Source organism: Anabrus simplex, chromosome 2 (assembly GCF_040414725.1).
Source record: "Anabrus simplex isolate iqAnaSimp1 chromosome 2, ASM4041472v1, whole genome shotgun sequence".
In the NCBI taxonomy this organism is placed as follows: domain Eukaryota; kingdom Metazoa; phylum Arthropoda; class Insecta; order Orthoptera; family Tettigoniidae; genus Anabrus; species Anabrus simplex.
Window position 1 is genome coordinate 41,635,992 of NC_090266.1, and position 17,220 is coordinate 41,653,211.

General features: G+C 41.5%; 1 protein-coding gene across 1 annotated transcript in view; it reads left to right on the forward strand.

Moving 5' to 3' along the window:
- The window catches only part of pxb, a 281,818-nt gene that overhangs the window by 105,084 nt on the left and 159,514 nt on the right, over positions 1–17,220 (forward strand). Inside the window, exon 2 of the mRNA XM_067142350.2 lies at positions 15,596–15,814. Within this exon, the coding sequence (XP_066998451.2) occupies positions 15,596–15,814 (219 nt within the window). The remainder of the gene's footprint in view (positions 1–15,595; positions 15,815–17,220) is intronic.

Below are 17,220 nucleotides of genomic sequence, written 5' to 3' on the forward strand. Positions count from 1 at the left end.
GCATTCTGTTTCAAGTCCTTGGTCACCAATCACAATACAATACCTAATGTATCACAGAATTCCACAGGCACCAAATAAACAGACATTGACGCCATTTCACCCTTTGAAAGAGAAATCACTTCTTTCGCCAGAGTGTTGACATGCATCATAACACGGGCTAATTACCTACATTCATACATACATGGTCCCCTATTCGAAACTAATTCTCCATTATCTTCCGCACGCCTTTCCTGACCCAGCAAGCGGCTGTGCGGTTTGAATCATGTAGCTATCGGCTTGCATTCGGGAGATAGTGGGTTCGAAACTCCACTGTCGGCAGCCCTGAAGATAATTTTTCCGTGGTATCCTATTTTCACACCAGGTAAATGCTGGTGCTGTACTTTAATTAGGGCCACGACCGCTTTCTTCCCACTCCCTAGCCTTTTCCTATCCCATCGTCGGCATAAGACCTGTCTGTGTCGGTGCTAAGTAAAGCAGAATGTAAAAAAAGAGTATTTCTTGAAATTATCTAGATATATTATAATGTTATTTGTACCATGACGAATAGAGTACCTAGTGTGACCACTCCGCTCTCTCAGCATTGTCGTTAGTCGCTCCGCTAGAGTGTGGCGCTGCAGTCGCGAGGAACCAGCTGCAACAGCACCTGCGCCAAGTTGTCGACGAAGGTAATGAGCGTGCGTGAGTTAAGTCGTGGTGATAATTTTAACGCCTATCGAGGAAATTTGTTACTTTAGTATTTTACAAGTCTGTGTTCGTATCTGTGCAGTGCTTTGTGTGTCCAGTCAACTAGTTTTCTATTATTTCGAGAAAATGTTGTACTGTTTCGTTCCTGGTTGTAAGTCAGTTTACGGAACGAGGCCTTATGGTAGCCGGTTTTTTACACCACCAAACGGAAATAATCTGTTTTGCCAAGTGGGCGAGAGTTATTCCGTGGTGAAAAGCAGAATACGCGTTCTGCGTTTTTCGGCAGATTTAATTTTAAAGGCGGACTGTTTCGTACTGAATGGTGAAACGTAGAACTTCCTTGTGTGGGGTGAAAATTAAAACCAGTAGCGGTACCTCATATTTTTCCAGATTTACCAAAATACATATCCACAGATGTAAAATCGCGAACGGCACCCAGTAGGAATAGGAATGAACACAGAATCAACAGGACAAGGAACAAGAATCACGATGTAAGTGAAGCAGTGATGGAGACAGTTCAAGCTCAAGTTCAAGGTCAGCCTAGTTGTATTCAAATTCACGGCCATTCTAGTTGTCTTACCGATACCGAAAAGGCAATCTTGTCTCTCAAAATGCGACTAAAGAACGCAACTCGTAATGTAATGCGAGCTAAATGCAGTCTTTCCTCAGCCAAAGCTGGGGTTAATTTCCTACAGGGACAGTGAAGGACACGGAATTTCAGTTTAAAGGTTGTAAATTTCTTAGTAAGAAGCAGAAAATTATTATAGACAATATGTTAAAGAAATGCCAAGTAATATCTCCCAATGGAATGAGGTACAGTAGTGGCTTTCTTTTAGAGAGTTTATTACTGTTCGCTGCATGCCGCTGTTTGCGGCATAATTTGTTATCTCTTCCCTCACAATACCATTTTAGGAAACTCTACAAAGGACTTAAATGTCCCTGTAATGTAAATTCTCATTGTATAAGTGCTATTTCAGATTAATTTTAGGGCGAGATGAACGTGAATAAACGGTACGGGGTATTTATATTCGGTGAGAAAATAAGAGAAGAGATTCGACTTAATGGTTCAGCACTGGAAGTAGATGGTTCGGTCGATTTAGGTGAAAGAAATCAGGTGGAAAATCATGCATTAGATTTTAAGTTTGTACCCCTTTTGCAGAACTCGGTACAACCTATCGCCGTATATGCAAGCAGAAATGCTACTCCAGGAGATATCATTGCTAAAATTGTTTTTCAGGTTTTGCTGCAACTAGAGAAGGCTGGGGTGAGAGTGGTAGGATTCACGTGTGATGCTAGTCAAAAAAGCAATCCTGGAAATCCTGAGCAATTAGTGGGGAAAAGCAGGCACAGTGTTATATTTCGAATCCAGCAGCTATAAAATGGAAAATCTGGGCTTTTCCGTATATTGTTTCATATATTGGAATGTATAAGAAACTTTTTCCATGATAAAGTAGGATATTTTACAATAGCAAACATATCAATTGTGAATTTTATAGGGAACTGTTTAGGAAAGATCTTTATAGGACTTAGGGCTTGCTCCAAGCTGACAAGAGCTCATTTAAATCCTTCCTTCTTTCAAAGAATGAATGCCCGGCTAGCATTCCAAGTACAGTGTTCTGCGATAGTGCCGCGAAAGGACTATCATTTTATCGAGATATAGGACTGACAGGTAGAGAAGACACTGAGGCATTTACAGGTGACTTGAACAAATTTCCAATGCGCTCAATGCACTCATACCTTCCAAGGCTCTCTATAAAAACTCATCATCCCACAAAACTGTCTTCACATTCGTACAAACCCTAAAATCTGCAAACAATATGTTTGCCTTATCCAAGACCATGGAATTCTTGATGGTAACAATTCAAAGTACGTTAGAGATGAGCTAGTGGCTCGGGGAAAGAGGTGATGCGTATGTAACTCACTTAGGATCACTTGGAGTGACACGCATTCGCTCAGTTCGGATGACCACCCATCCACCATAGATTTTCTTCATTTGTATTTACTACAATGTATCTACGTCCCTATATGACCCGAAGGAAACTGTGAGTCTAAAAAGAAATTATTGCTGACTTCCTTTGTAAACTAGATGCGAATGTTGGCCTGGAATCTGAAAGTGCGCAACGAGACTGTAAAAATATTAGTGGAAACTTTCATAAAAGAAGAAAATCGTTATTCCAGACTATTTAAACATCGAAGATCGGGAAATTGCTGTGCCGGAATTGAGTCCCATTCCAGATTCTTCGATCGAAAACTGTTTATCATTGTGGCCGGTTTAAACGTGTGAGTGACATTCTTTTCAAGGCTGAAAGGAAAATTGATAAAAACTGAGCTCGTCTGGGTCGATGGGGTTGAATAACTTTTTACGAATATCTTGACTCGGTTAAGGCGATTTCTTGTGGCGTCAGGGGCTGGCTGTTGTACTGAACACACTTTGGACATCATTCCTAAATTTATCTACCACTATTTAAAGTGCCGATTCTTCATCAGAGCGAGAGAAACGCGCAGAGATCTTCAAGCTCGACAATCTGGTAGGTCTACTCGTAAACTGTTAAAAGTGCCCTCAAACTAGTTTTGATGAGAAATTTACTTTATTTACGGTACTTTGTTCGGGAAAAGTGTCGGTGTTATTTGCAATCTGGTATCTGTTTAATGTCTTATGTGCTCCGTTTAAAAAGTCTTTTTTTGAATTACGAAAAGCACAATATTGCTTTTGCTTATGTTCCATTTTATCTCGTATATTCTCTAATTGACGTCCAAAGATATTTCTGCACGGTGACTGAAAATATTAATTACAATTCTCGGACAGTATTATTCATATTCATATGTACAAACAATTGGATATTTTATTTGAGTATTTGCGTATCAGCATAACCTACGTTAAGGCATCTGACCGCGTAGCGTTGGTGTTAGCCTCCACTCGCGCCGCTCTGCGGGAGCGCGCTTGAACTCCATTGTTCATTGATTCCATTGTTGGATGCGCTTGTGAATGGTCGGCTGTTGACAGTGCTCTAGCATTATCGTAGTGATAAAAGTAATTAAAACCTACTGAAATTGTTCAATTTTGTGTGTATGTGTGTGTGATCCATTTAGTGCTATATATATATTGGTGTTTAGTGCTTGTTGGTAGAAATTGGCAGTAGTGATATTTATTTGAATTTTATAACAAGTAGTTCAGTTGGTGTTCAGTAGATTAGGTTTTCTAGGTTAAGTAGACTAGCTAGGTGTACTCTGTTTCGAATTTATGTTTAGGAAATAATTTAGGTAGTAATATTAAATTTAAAAAAATTTTAAACATCTGTTGGTATATTCGTTGGTATAATACTTACAAAGGAAAATTATCAAAAGGAGTTGTAACTTCCGCAGCTTTTCCGGTATTTCATATAGATATCCGTTCCAGCTATCAGGAAGGTAATAATTTATTCAATTATATAACACGATACGCCTGTAAAATTCCATTTAAAAAGAAGTTAAAGAGAATACATGGTATTTCACTGGGTAATTGCTCAACAGTCTTAGGATTTTTGACGATTGTTTGCTGTGCGAGATCAAAGAGTATATGGTAGCTGATTAAACAAATGCAAGAATCAGCTGATTACTGTATTCCGATAATGTGTAGTTCTAAGTCCCCGGCATACTTTGCATTTCACCTTAGTTTAATCATCGAGTAAAATTTAATAATCAAATTCCTATATCCCAATAATATTGCAGTTCAAGTCCCGGGCGTTGTTTTGACAGAAATTATTGTAGACAACCTCCTATGTTTCAGCATTTAAACATTTTTATTCTCCGTCCCGCGTAGTAGGGAAAATAATGGTAATCTACCAGCTGTAAAAATCATATAACCACATTTCAGTTGAGAATTGTAGTGTAGATACGGTATAATTAGGTAGTATCGTGCCTGCTATATTCGTGTGTATCTTTGCGTGTGTGCTTTTCGTGTGTACTTTTCGTGTGTATCTGTTAGAACATAGTAGGATAAAATAGTACTAATAATAATATGTCTACGCATGTAGTTTTGTTGGTAATCTTTGAGTAGTTCATGCGAATTTCAAACTTGCATTTGTCATTTCTGTCTGTGCTTAGTAGTAATATATTGTAATTAGGATACGTCTGAAGGTAGTTTAAAATTATTGTAGTGTATTGTAGTATCTTGTTAGAAATTAGCGTGCTTATTGTAAATTATTTGTGTAGTATAGTAGAAGTATCTGTAGAAACTGTCTTACTAGAATTCTGTTGTAATTAGGATAGGCTTAACTGCAAATTATTGTGTATTCCTTTCGGTATTTAGTAATTAACGACAGTTTTTATCCTGTTAGGGTGTAGTAAGATGAAAAATCTAGTACGACTAAATAGTTTTGTAGTGTAGTAGTATATTAATTACCTTATTGTCGTGTGATCTTTGCGCAACATACTAGGCAATATTTCTTTCCTTTCATTTTTGTTTGCACATAATAAGTTATTTTATTTTTCCTTTTCTTTTCACTTTTGCGGAAAGAATGGATAAGGAGTGCAACTGCAGGAACTCTGGGTGTGGCCAGGCATTAAGAAGTATGAGGGAAGAGTTGGAGAGTTTGAGGGAGATAATTGAGATTCTCTCAGAAGACAAGAAGAAAGATAGTCCTCCCTCAAACAATGTACAGGTTACAGTAGGTGTGAAAGAGCGATGGGCTGGAAAAGGGGAAATTGTAGAAGACAGGTGGTCTAATGTTCTAAGGACAAGGATATTGAAGGGTAAGGGCTCTATTCAGGATCAGAATTCAGGACAGGGTTCTGTGGGAAATAGGTACAAGTCACTGCAGGTAGAACAACAGAGGGAAGATACGTAAGAAACAGGGAACTGTAGCTGAGAAGTGTGAATGTGGAAGGAAAGGAAAATAGGAAAGGGAAATGTAGAGTAGGGGATATGAAAAGAAAGGGTCATGGGAGGTACAAAAGAGATGAGGAAGTAGCTTCTGCAGCTGTCAGAACCAAGAGGGAAGGGGATCAAATGAGCTGGGTAGGGTTGAGGCTCTGGTCATGGGGGATTCTATTGTTAGACATGTGGGGAAAATGTGTGGCGGAAAGGGAACCAGGATAGAGGGTTATCCAGGAATTAGATTGAGGCAGACTTTGAAGATAGTAGAAGAGAAGGAGAAGGGAAAGGAGAATGTGATAACGTTTCACGTTGGTACCAACAACGTCAGGCAAGCAGATATAAGTATCAACATAGTGGGTGATGTGTGAGGTCTGCTAAATGCAAAACGGGTGAAGTATAAGGAAGCGGAGATTGTTATCAGTGGAATACTGTGTAGGAGGAATACTGACTGAAGGGTGATTGGGGATTTAAATGAGACTATGGAGTGGGTATATGGGAAACTGGGAGTGAGATTTCTAGATCCTAAAGGGTGGGTAGGAGATAGGGCTTTCGCATAAACCGCATTGGTACGTATAAGTTAGGAAATTCGTTTGTGAGTGTCATAGGGAGGTAAATTCAGGGTAACGGGGTGCTCTAGGAAGTGGTAATAAAAGTAAGAGGATCTGGAAGTCAAGTAGGGATAACACAAAATTGTTAGTGTTGAACTGTATAAGTGTTGTAAAGAAAGGGATAGAATTAAGTAATTTAATAGATATATACTTACCAGATATTGTAATAGGAGTTGAATCATAGCTGAGGAATGATATAATGGACGCAGAAATTTTCTCATGAAACCGGATTGTGTATCGTAGAGATAGAGTGGGAATGGTAGGAGGGGGAGTATTCATTCCGGTGAAAGAAGAATTTGTAAGCTACGAAAAGTTAAAAGAGGACAAACGTGAAATTCTAGGTGTAAGGCTCATTTCTAAAGATAATAGCCAACTTGATGTCTTTGGAGTGTACAGACCGGGAAAGGGTAGCGCTGACGTTTATTAAGCATTATTTGATAAGATAGCTATGTGGAAAACGAGATGGAAAGGAATGTGATTGTAGCGGGAGATCTCAATTTAACAAATGTCAGTTGGGAAAGTAATGCGAACGACAGGAAGCATGGCCAACAAATGGTAGATAAGTTAATTTGGGAAGGACACCTGCAGAATGTGATGGAACCAACTAGAGTGAAAAATATTCTGTTCGTGGTACTGGTAAAACCAGATGAGCTCTATAAAGAAACCGAAGTAATAGATGGTATTAGTGATTACGAAGTAGTTTGTGTCGTAGTTAAAAATACATGTGATAGAAAGGAAGGTCTTCAAAGTAGGACTATTAGGCGGTACAATATGGCTAATAAAGCAGGCATGAGGGAGTTTATATAAAGTAACTATGATCGGAGAACATGATAAATCAAAATGTAAAGAGACTCTAGGATTGGTTTAAAGAAATTGTTGAGTAATTTTAAAACAGGTTTGTACCTTTAAAGGTGGTAAGGAATGGTAAAGACACACTTAATTATAACAGAGAATTAAAGAGACAAAGATGGAGGTGCAGATTGGACAGCAATACAGTTAGGAATGGCTGTGGATGTAAGGAGAAATTGAAGGAACTTACTAGGAAATTGCATCTAGCAAAGAAGTCAGCTCAGGATAACATGATGGCAAGCATAATTCGTAGTCATACAAATTTTAGTAAAAAATGAAAGGGTATATATATATATAGATACGTTAAGGCACAAACAGGTTCCAAGAAGGACATCCCAGGAATCATTGATGAACAAGAGGAATGTGTATATGAGGATCTTCAAAAGGTAGACATATTCAGTCAGCAGTATGTGAAGATTGTTGGTTACAAGGATAATGTCCAGATATCGGAGGTGACTAATGCTAAATAAGTATTAAAATTTACCTATGGTGACAATGACATTTACAATATGATACAAAAGATGAAAACTAGGAAATCGGCTGGAATTGATAAGATTCCTGGGATATACTAAAGACAATTGGTTGGCATATAGTACCATATCTGAAGTACTTATTTCATTATTGTTTGCATGAAGGAGCTATACGAAATGAATGGAGAGTTGCTATAGTAGCCCCTGTGCATAAAGGAAAGGGTGATAGAAGGAAACGGTGTTAGACATAAAGCTGAAAATAGCAGGCCACTCAGTTTGACATGCATTTTGAAAGCATTCTTTCTGAATATATTGGGCATGTTTGCGAAATAAACAAATGATTCGAGGGAAGGCAGTTCGGGTTTAGGAAAGGTTATTGCAATGAAGCTCAACTTGTAGGATTCCAGCAAGGTATAGCAGATATCCTGGATTCAGGAGGTCAAACGGGCTGTATCGTGTTTGACCTATCTAAGGCATTTGATAGAGTAGATCATGGGAGACTACATGTAAAATGAGTGCAATTGGACTAGACAAAAGAGCAGCTAAATGGGTGGCTACATTTCTAGAAAATACATCTCAGAGAATAAGAGTAGGCGAAGAATTATCTGACCCTGTAATAATTAAGAGGAGAATTCCTCAAGGCAGTATTATTTGACCTTTATTTTTTCTTATGTAAACAAATGATTTGAGTGAAGAAGTGAAATCATAGATAAGGCTTTTTACGGATGATGTTATTCTGTATAGAGTAATAAATAAGTTACAAGATTTTGAGCACCTGCAAAATGACATCGATAATGTTGTTGGATGGACAGCAGGCAATGGTATGATGATAAACGGGGTTATAAGTCAGGTTATGAGTTCCGCAAATAGGAAATGTCCTCTCAGTTTTAATTACTGCGTTTATGGGGTGAAAGTTCCTTTTGAGGATCACTGTAAGTACCTAGGGATTAATGTCAGGGAAGATCTTCATTGGGGTATTCACATAAAAGTGATTGTAAATAAAGGGTACAGATCTCTGCGCATGGTTATGAAGATGTTTAAGGGTTTTTAATAAGGATATAAAGGAGAGGGCTTACAAGTCTCTGTAGAGATCCCAAACAGAGCATGGTTCCAGGATAACTTCATTCAAGAACTTGAAAATGTCCAGTGAAAAGCAGCTCGATTTGTTCTGGATGATTTCCGACAAAAGTGTAGCGTTACAAAAATGTTGGGCTGTGAGGACTTGGGACGAACTGCTCGACTAAGTGGTATGTTCCGATCTCTGTTAGTGAAGAGATGGAGTGAAATGACATAAGTAGACGAGTAAGTTTGATTGGTGTCTTTAAAAGTTGCAAAGATCACAAAGAAGATAAAGTTGGAACTCAAGAGGACAAATTGGGCAGATATTCTTTTATATTAAGTTAGGGATTGGAATAACTTACCAAGGGAGAAATTCAATAAATTTCCATTTAAAAAAAAAATCATTTAACCTTCTCCAGGCCTATGATCCAATTGGAATTATTGACGGTTATATTTTCTGTGAATTTCCTGTGTAACTCTTTCACATTCCACTCGGAATCAGTGTTCTATTTTCTTTATTTTTCCTAAAATTGTATGGACGTTTTGCACAGAAACTTTATTCATTACAATTTGAAGGGGATTTTTACGAATTTTCATTTTCGTATGTCAAATATATTTGGGCTGGAGAGGGCGAAGAAATGGTTAGGAAAACAACAGATATCAAACCTAGAACTCCTAAGCATCTTAGTAATAGTTAACTTCCAAGAGAAGTCTCTCAGACTTGTGTTGTTTCAATGTGGATAAAATTGTTTTATCGTAGAAACGGTAGTAAAACTGAAGAGTGGCTTCTTCACAAACATAATTTATGCAAAATCATTCTATTTTAGTATTTTCAGTATAAAAATACTCATGTTCACAAAAACCAGAACATCTTGAAAAAATAGACATAGGAAGTTCATATTCACAGGACATGTGCATTTGTATGTTTTGAAGAAATGATCAGCATTTGAACCATGTCGGCCCTCAGATTCAAGGTCTTTATCGATATCACGTTGCACCACCACTGACTGGTAAAATGTGTCTGCTGCTGTCACTGTCGCTCTAAACCGAAGGTAATGGATCAGTGTGACTTGAGCAGACGTGCAGGATGTCTCGCAGATGTATGCGAGAAGCGTGCCGTCAAATGATTGAGCTTAAATAAGGCGCATTATTGGCATGACAGATCATGATTCATCCATCCTGGAAATTGCTGCTCGTGTGAGACGAAATGTGTCGGCCGTACAACGGGTGTGTACAAAATGGTTCACAGAAGGCCCTAGAACATGATGAGATTGGTCTGATCACACCACCCAGAGCACCCACCCGAGGAGGTCGACACCTGGAACGAATATCATTGCAGGAGAGATCTGCATCGTCCTCGGCTCTGGCGCAACAGTGGAATAGTGTAACACATCGTACACTATCAAGAGTGACAGTCCGTCGCAGTTTGTTACCGGTTTGTTACTGGGTTACCGGCGCGTCGTCTACTTCTCCGCCTACCGTTGACTAATGTGCATAAACTTGCTAGACACCAATGGTGTATGGAACGACGTCACTGGGCCAGGAATGGCAGCAGATAGTGTTTACGGACGAATCCAGATTCTGTTTGTTTGAAAATGATGGCCGCATTTTTGCTCACCGCAGACAGGGGGAGAGGCATCATATTGACTGCATCCGCGTAAGACATACAGCGCAAACTCAAGGCCTTCTGTGTGGGGTGCTATTGTGTACCACCACAAATCATAGTTGGTGTGTGTCCAGGACAACATGCCCAGTTTGACCTACGTGAATGACATCGTGCGACCCGTAGCCGTACCCTGTCTGCACGACACTCCAGATGCCATATTTCAGCAGAACAATGCGCGACCACATGTTGGTGCACGAACACGTTCCTTCTAGGCAACAGGACACATGCTGATCCTAGGTGACTGAAATGCTAATCGTTTCTGCGGAACATATTGATGAACATGTCCTGTGAAAATGAATTTCCCATCTCTAGTCTTTCAAGGTGTTCTGTTTTTATGAACATTAGTGCTGATCTACCTACCTATATATAATTGAAAAATTCCTGAACAAGAGAAATGTATAGATTTTTCTGCACATAAGAGCCCATGTATAGCCGCCATCTTGCGTAAGCACCCTTGAGCTGTCTCGTAAGACCAGCCGCCATCTTGTGCAGTAGCCTCTAAGCTAGCTTTCTCCATATAAGCCTGTGTATAGCCCCCATCTGGTGCAATTAAATAGTCACCATCTTGTGCAATCACCCATAGCCGTCTCATAAGAGCCTATGTATAGCAACCACCTTGAGCAATTAGATACCTGCCATCTTGCGCAAGCGTCCCTAGGAAGTCTCTTAAGAGCCCATGTACAGCCGCTATCTTGTGCAATCGCCCATGGCAGTCTCATAAGAGCCTCTGTATAGAAGCGCCTTGTGCAATTAGATAGCCGCCATCTTGTGCAAGCGTCCCTAGGGGGTCTCTTAATAGCCCATGTATAGCCGCCATCTTGTGCAATCGCCCATGGCCATCTCATAAGCGCCTATGTATAGCAGCCATCTTGTGCAATTAGATAGCCGCCATCTTGCGCAAGCGTTCCTAGGGCGTCTCATGAGAGCCTATGTATAGCAACCATCTTGCGCAAGCACCCCTAGGTTAACTCATAAGAAGCTATCTATAGACGCCATCTTGTGCAATTAGATAGCCGCCATCTTGCGCAAGCGTCCCTAGGACGTTTCATAAGAGCCTGTTTGTAGCAGCCACCTTGTAAAATTAGATAAGCGCCGTCTTGCGCAAGCGCCCTTAAGCCATCTCATAAGGAGCTGTGTATAGCCCCCATCTTGTAGAATTAGATAGCCGCCATCATGCGCAAGCATCCCTAGGGCTTCTCATAAGAGCTTATGTATAGCAGCCATCTTGTGCAATTAGATAGCCGCCATCTTGCGCAAGCGCCCTTAAGCAGTCTCATAAGGAGCTGTGTATAGCCGCCATCTTTTGCAATTGGCGTCGGGAAAGGCAACCGGCCGTAAAACTGAGGTTAGGCTCCTCAGTGCGGTTAGGTCTGCTCTCTTATGCTAATCTCCATTGCCCTACTGTACATCTCATCATTCTGATTATGCTTTTAGCTTTGAGCGACTATCCTTCCTCGAGAGTCCTAGCACAGCTCTCCCCTGAGTTAGCCCTCCCTTTTAGTCACCCTTACGACTAGCAGTATACCATTAATAAAATTCTACCCCTTCACCCTACCTCATAAAAGAATTCAGATCTAAGTAGGTGAGAGCTGTAGTGACGTCAGCACTAACAAGCTTTGACCTGTAGCTGAGGACTCTCATTACTACACCAGATGGAGAAAATACAGTTTAGCTCACAAAGTCATTTTTTCTGCTGAGATGTACATGTCTCCGCATTTACTGTAGTCAGTACACAGCGTACACATATATAAATCAGGGTGAGGATATTTGAATTGCACTTAAGCTCTTTAGTTTTGAGTTTATGTCAACTCCACGTTCGAATGCTTAGGAGTGGCGTTTGCTCTGCTCCTCTAGGGCTGAAGTGCCCCCTACAAGGGTTGGCCAGGGAGGTTAAATAGACAACAGCTAGAATAAATCATGCCTAGACTCAGCTAAAGACTCCTAGTTCGCTAACCCTTGATCTCTCAAGTCAGGTACCCCGTTTAGTCGCCCCTTGCGACAGTATTCCATAAGATAACAACATCCTATTATCTGAAGGTGTCAGAGGTCGTAGCGCGTAGCTAGAGGTGCATTGCGCGTGGCGGCCACCTTGCGCAGTAGCCCCTGCGCCAGCTCACTAGAGTTAGTCCCATAAGAGCCCGTGTATAGCCGCCATCTTGCGCATTAGCCCCTGCGCCAGCTCTGTCCTTTTGTACCTACTGGGAGAGAAGCCGCATTGATTTATGGCGTCCGAAACCCTAATCACCAGCAACCTCATCATTCAACCTTCATGTTAATTGGCACGAGACTGCGTGAAGGAGGGAGGAAGAAAACCCTCACGCGACTGTAGTGCGCTTATGCCAGCACCGGTTTAGTGTCAGTAATTGGGCCGGCATTGTTGGTGACAATTTTTTACTTGGGCCGCATGTCCCTCCTCCTTGCCTGACGGTGAGGAATGCTACCGATTTTTGGTACAATCACTGCCTGAATTATTGGAAGATGTTCCATTAGGTAATCGGCAGCGTTTTTTTTTTTTTTTTTTTTTTGCTAGGGGCTTTACGTCGCACCGACACAGATAGGTCTTATGGCGACGATGGGATAGGAAAGGCCTAGGAGTTGGAAGGAAGCGGCCGTGGCCTTAATTAAGGTACAGCCCCAGCATTTGCCTGGTGTGAAAATGGGAAACCACGGAAAACCATCTTCAGGGCTGCCGATAGTGGGATTCGAACCTACTATCTCCCGGATGCAAGCTCACAGCCGTGCGCCTCTACGCGCACGGCCAACTCGCCCGGTGGCAGCGTATTTGGCAGTGGCATAATGGCACTTCACTGCATTTCACTCCCCGTGTCCCATGACCCTTAAATGATCCGCGTTCGGCCAATTTAACTCCCATGGACTTTTCTTGTTACGTGAAGATCGAAGTACATCAAACCTTAGGGCTTATTGTTTCTTTCGTTCAGTATTTCATTCCTTGCGCAATCTTGTGTACGGTCGTGTGGCGGCAGCGAGGAATCTTCGCGCATGTTAAATAATAAAGAACTTTACTGAGATCAACAGACGAAAAGGGAAATAATTGCGTCCATCGTGCCTCTTAATTACTGTGTGTTCTTGCGGTATGTGTGTGCAATTGCGACTGCTTAATAAACAACTTTTGGATATTGCCTGCAAGAGACAAGGGCAATTCTGCGCGTTATCACCTGACAGCCGCGGGGAGAGGTTTGCGCTCTGGCACAGCAAACATGGCGAGTTCGCGCGCTCAGAAGTAACAAAGTACTGTAATCTCATTTTCTCTAAAGTATGTTTTCCCCGCCAATTCGACTGCGCCATGGTTCTTCATATAACACGAAAAGCATCCCTGATTTTTTCGGTATAATTTTGATTCGTCCGCCTCTGTAGTGTAGTGGCTAGCATGATTAGCTGCCACCCCCGGAGGCCCTGGATCGATTCCCGGCTCCGCTACGAAATTTGAAAAGTTGTGCAAGTGGTACGGGGGCTGGAACGGGGTCCACTCAGCCTCGGGAGGTCAACTGAGTAGAGGGAGTTTCGATTCCCCCCTCAGCCATCATCGAAGTGGTTTTCCGTGCTTCCCCACTTCTACTCCAGGCATTTGGCGGAATGGTACCCAACTTAAGGCCACGGTCGCTTCCTTCCCTCTTCCTTGTCAATCTCTTCAAATCTCCCCATCTCTCACAAGGCCCCTATTCAGCATAGCAGGTGAGGCCGCCTGGGCGAGGTACTGGTATTCCCATGACCCAGTATCTCACGCTCCAGGAGGGGGTAGAGGTAGGGTCCCTGGAGGGTAAACAGAAGAAGAAAGAAATATAATTTAGATTCACTCTAGTCACTCTAGTCCACCGTACACTCCAGACCTCTGCTGCTTTTAAACAAAGATTTGGATCATTCTTCTTTGTCTCAGTTGCACATTTCATAATGAAGGTACAACCTGGCCTGTATACATATTTCCAGCAGTTTAACGTCGCTTCAACACATAACTTAGAGGATTTCAGTGACCCTGTGATAGGAAAAGTCTAGGACTGAGTAGGTAGAGGTTGTGTTCTTCATTAATGAATAGACCCCTGCACTTGTCTGGTGTGAGAATGTGAAACGATAGAAATTTGTCCTCAGGGCAGCCGAGAGTGTGGCTCGACCCCTTCTTCTTCTTCTTCGTATTCTTCTCCTTGTTCTTCAGAATTCAGGCTTGTAACTTCCCTCACCACATAGCCAAATCACTGTGTGTGAATTATGCCTTCATATTTATAGTCTGACGTATTTATTGTTGTAAACGTTGAATAACAATTTAAGTTATTATTATTACCAAATCTGAGCATGTTCAGATGTCTTCTAACCAGTAGAAAATGTCTTCAGTGCCGTCTATAATCAATAATTGTAAATCATCTTCTTCCTCTTCAACCATTTCTCCCACAAACTTGTGGGGCTACGGGTGTGAACGGCCATGTTTTACGGTTGGATGCCCTCCCTGACGTAAGCTTATGTGGAGGGATATACTCACTATTTCGTGTCTCTGTTGTTGGTCGGTGGTGTGTTGTGTAGGTATGGCGTAAAGTCTTGGAATCAACACAAAACCTAATCCCCGAAGTGGAGGAATTAGCCACAAGCGATTGAAATTCCCTACCTAGTCAGCAATCGAACGCAGTGCCCTCCGAATAGAAGGCTTCTACGCTGAACATTCAGCCAACGAATTGGACTGTAATCAATAATGTTAAGTATAATAAATAAAATATTTATTTAGCTTCTTGTGAATGCCTCGAATGCTGGAGAAAGTAGCCTTGTAACTGAAACTGCAGCGAAGGAAGTATTGTTACAACTGTAAAACCTTCGTCTGGGCTAAAACTAGAGGAAAAGACAGATTCATCTTACTGTACCTTGCAGAGTCCTTCCAGAGTCCATACACTACCGCCAACGCATTGGAAGGTTTTCTGGTATGTTTATTCGCTGCAGCTCTCTGTATACCTACATAACCGTCCTTCCATTCTGCGTGTTTCTCAGCCGAGAAGAGAAAAGAGTCACATGGTGATATATAAAGAGAATACGGCGGGTTTTCAATGCGTGTTTTTATATTTAATCAGGAATTACTGTACTGACAGAGGTGTGTGCGGTCGGGTATTGAATACAATGATGGCCTGATGTCCAAAAGTTACATATGACCAGGATCATGTATCTGTGATATACATAGCAATGACGGAATACAATGACGGAAGAAGCCTGGCGTAATTGTCTTTACGGTGTTCTAATTTGTACAGAAATACTTGAAGGAGTTTAATGACTTTCCTCATAGAATAACGATAACCACTGGTCGACATTTGTTCATTTATGTTATTTTACCATGATAAACGATTCTGTGTTCTTTAGTTAATGCCCTTTATGTGGTTTTCATGTTCTAATGTGGTTGCTTTGTGCTGTGTAGTTCCAGGTGGGAGGAGGCATGGTCGGCAGGGGGAGCACTGATGCCGCGGCTCCGGACCTCACCGTCCTGTGGGATATGGACAGTGCCGACTACGAGTGCGACTGTCCAGGACCACCCCCAGAATTCCGGCTGCCACCCCCACCCCGCCCTCCATTTCTTCAAGATCTCGACTGCTCGGAGTCCCCTTTGCCAGAACTGGAGACTTGCGACGCTGTTCCTGTGAGTACCCTTATGTAATCTTATGCAAGGATCTTCTAGGAATATTCTGACTGAAACTGGATCTATTTATTTATTTATTTATTTATTTATTTATTTATTTATTTATTTATTTATTTATTTATTTATTTATTTATTTATTTATTTATTTATTTATTTATTTATTTATTTATTTATTTATTTATTTATTTATTTATCTTATGGCTGAATGACAATATACTTCTTGTCGACCTTTACCCTATTGTCTGGGATAGGTGCGTTGCGTGGATTTAGCGCAGTTATACGGCCGGATGCCAGAGCTATTGGAGGGTTGTATTCACTACTGCGTGCTGCTCTGGTGGGTTGTAGTATAATGTGTTGTAAGTAAATGAAGATGTGTATTCAGAAGAACACGAGTTAGAGGAATTAAGGAGCCGGACATTGATAACACAAAGTGTAACAGTAAGATACTGCCAAAATTTCAGGACACATTCTTCAGACGTAGAAGAAGGAAATGTGTTGTATCGCCGTGGGTCTGAAAACGTTTCATTTCCATGTTAGAACTCATTTTCTTAAACTCTACACGGTACATTAATCATGGGAAACACACAAGAACAGAACGTACAGCTTACCACATGAAACTGTTTGTTACGTGAAATTTTGCCCTTCGTTAGCACTGATACATGCCTCAACCCGTTGCTGCGTTTAATCCCGGACGCACTGATGTATTCCTGGAGTACATGTATCATTGCTAACGGAGCACATTTTGAATTAGAGATACATGGCTAGTTGCGTGTAGCTCCCCCCTTTCCTCCTGATAACGACGTCAGTGCAGCGTGTCAGGGACTCCCACAAGATTACGGAAGCGTAGGGAGTCATATTGCTCCACGACCACCACACAGGAGGTTCAACGACGCGCACATCTCTCTTGACAGCATCCTAGATATACTCATTAGGATTGAGGTCGTGTGAAATTAGGGACCAGACAGGCATCCTCATGTCCATGGAGTGTTCATCGAACCAATGAACCATATATCGGGAGCGACTCTACGTGTAGGTTTCTTGCAATGTGCTGGAGGTGGACATGATCTGACAGCAAATTCCTATACTGGTCGTCGCTGGGTAATGCTGTCAGATGTACCATACCACGTGAAGAGTCCCCATACGATGATGCAAACACCTCCGGCCTGCTTGGTGACGCACTCGTAACCTGCCATCGGCGTGTACAAACTGGTACCACGACTCACTTGTGCAAGCGATCTTCTCTATGTTTTTCAAGTTCAGTGATGGTCATTATTTGTGTTTGGGTCATGCGGTGAGCAGTGGTATCCAAGTGGGACGGTAGATTCTGCACCTCATTGCGAGAAGGTAGTCCTGGATGTATGGCTGTGTACATTTCCCTATTATTCAGGATTGAATTCGTGAGTAAT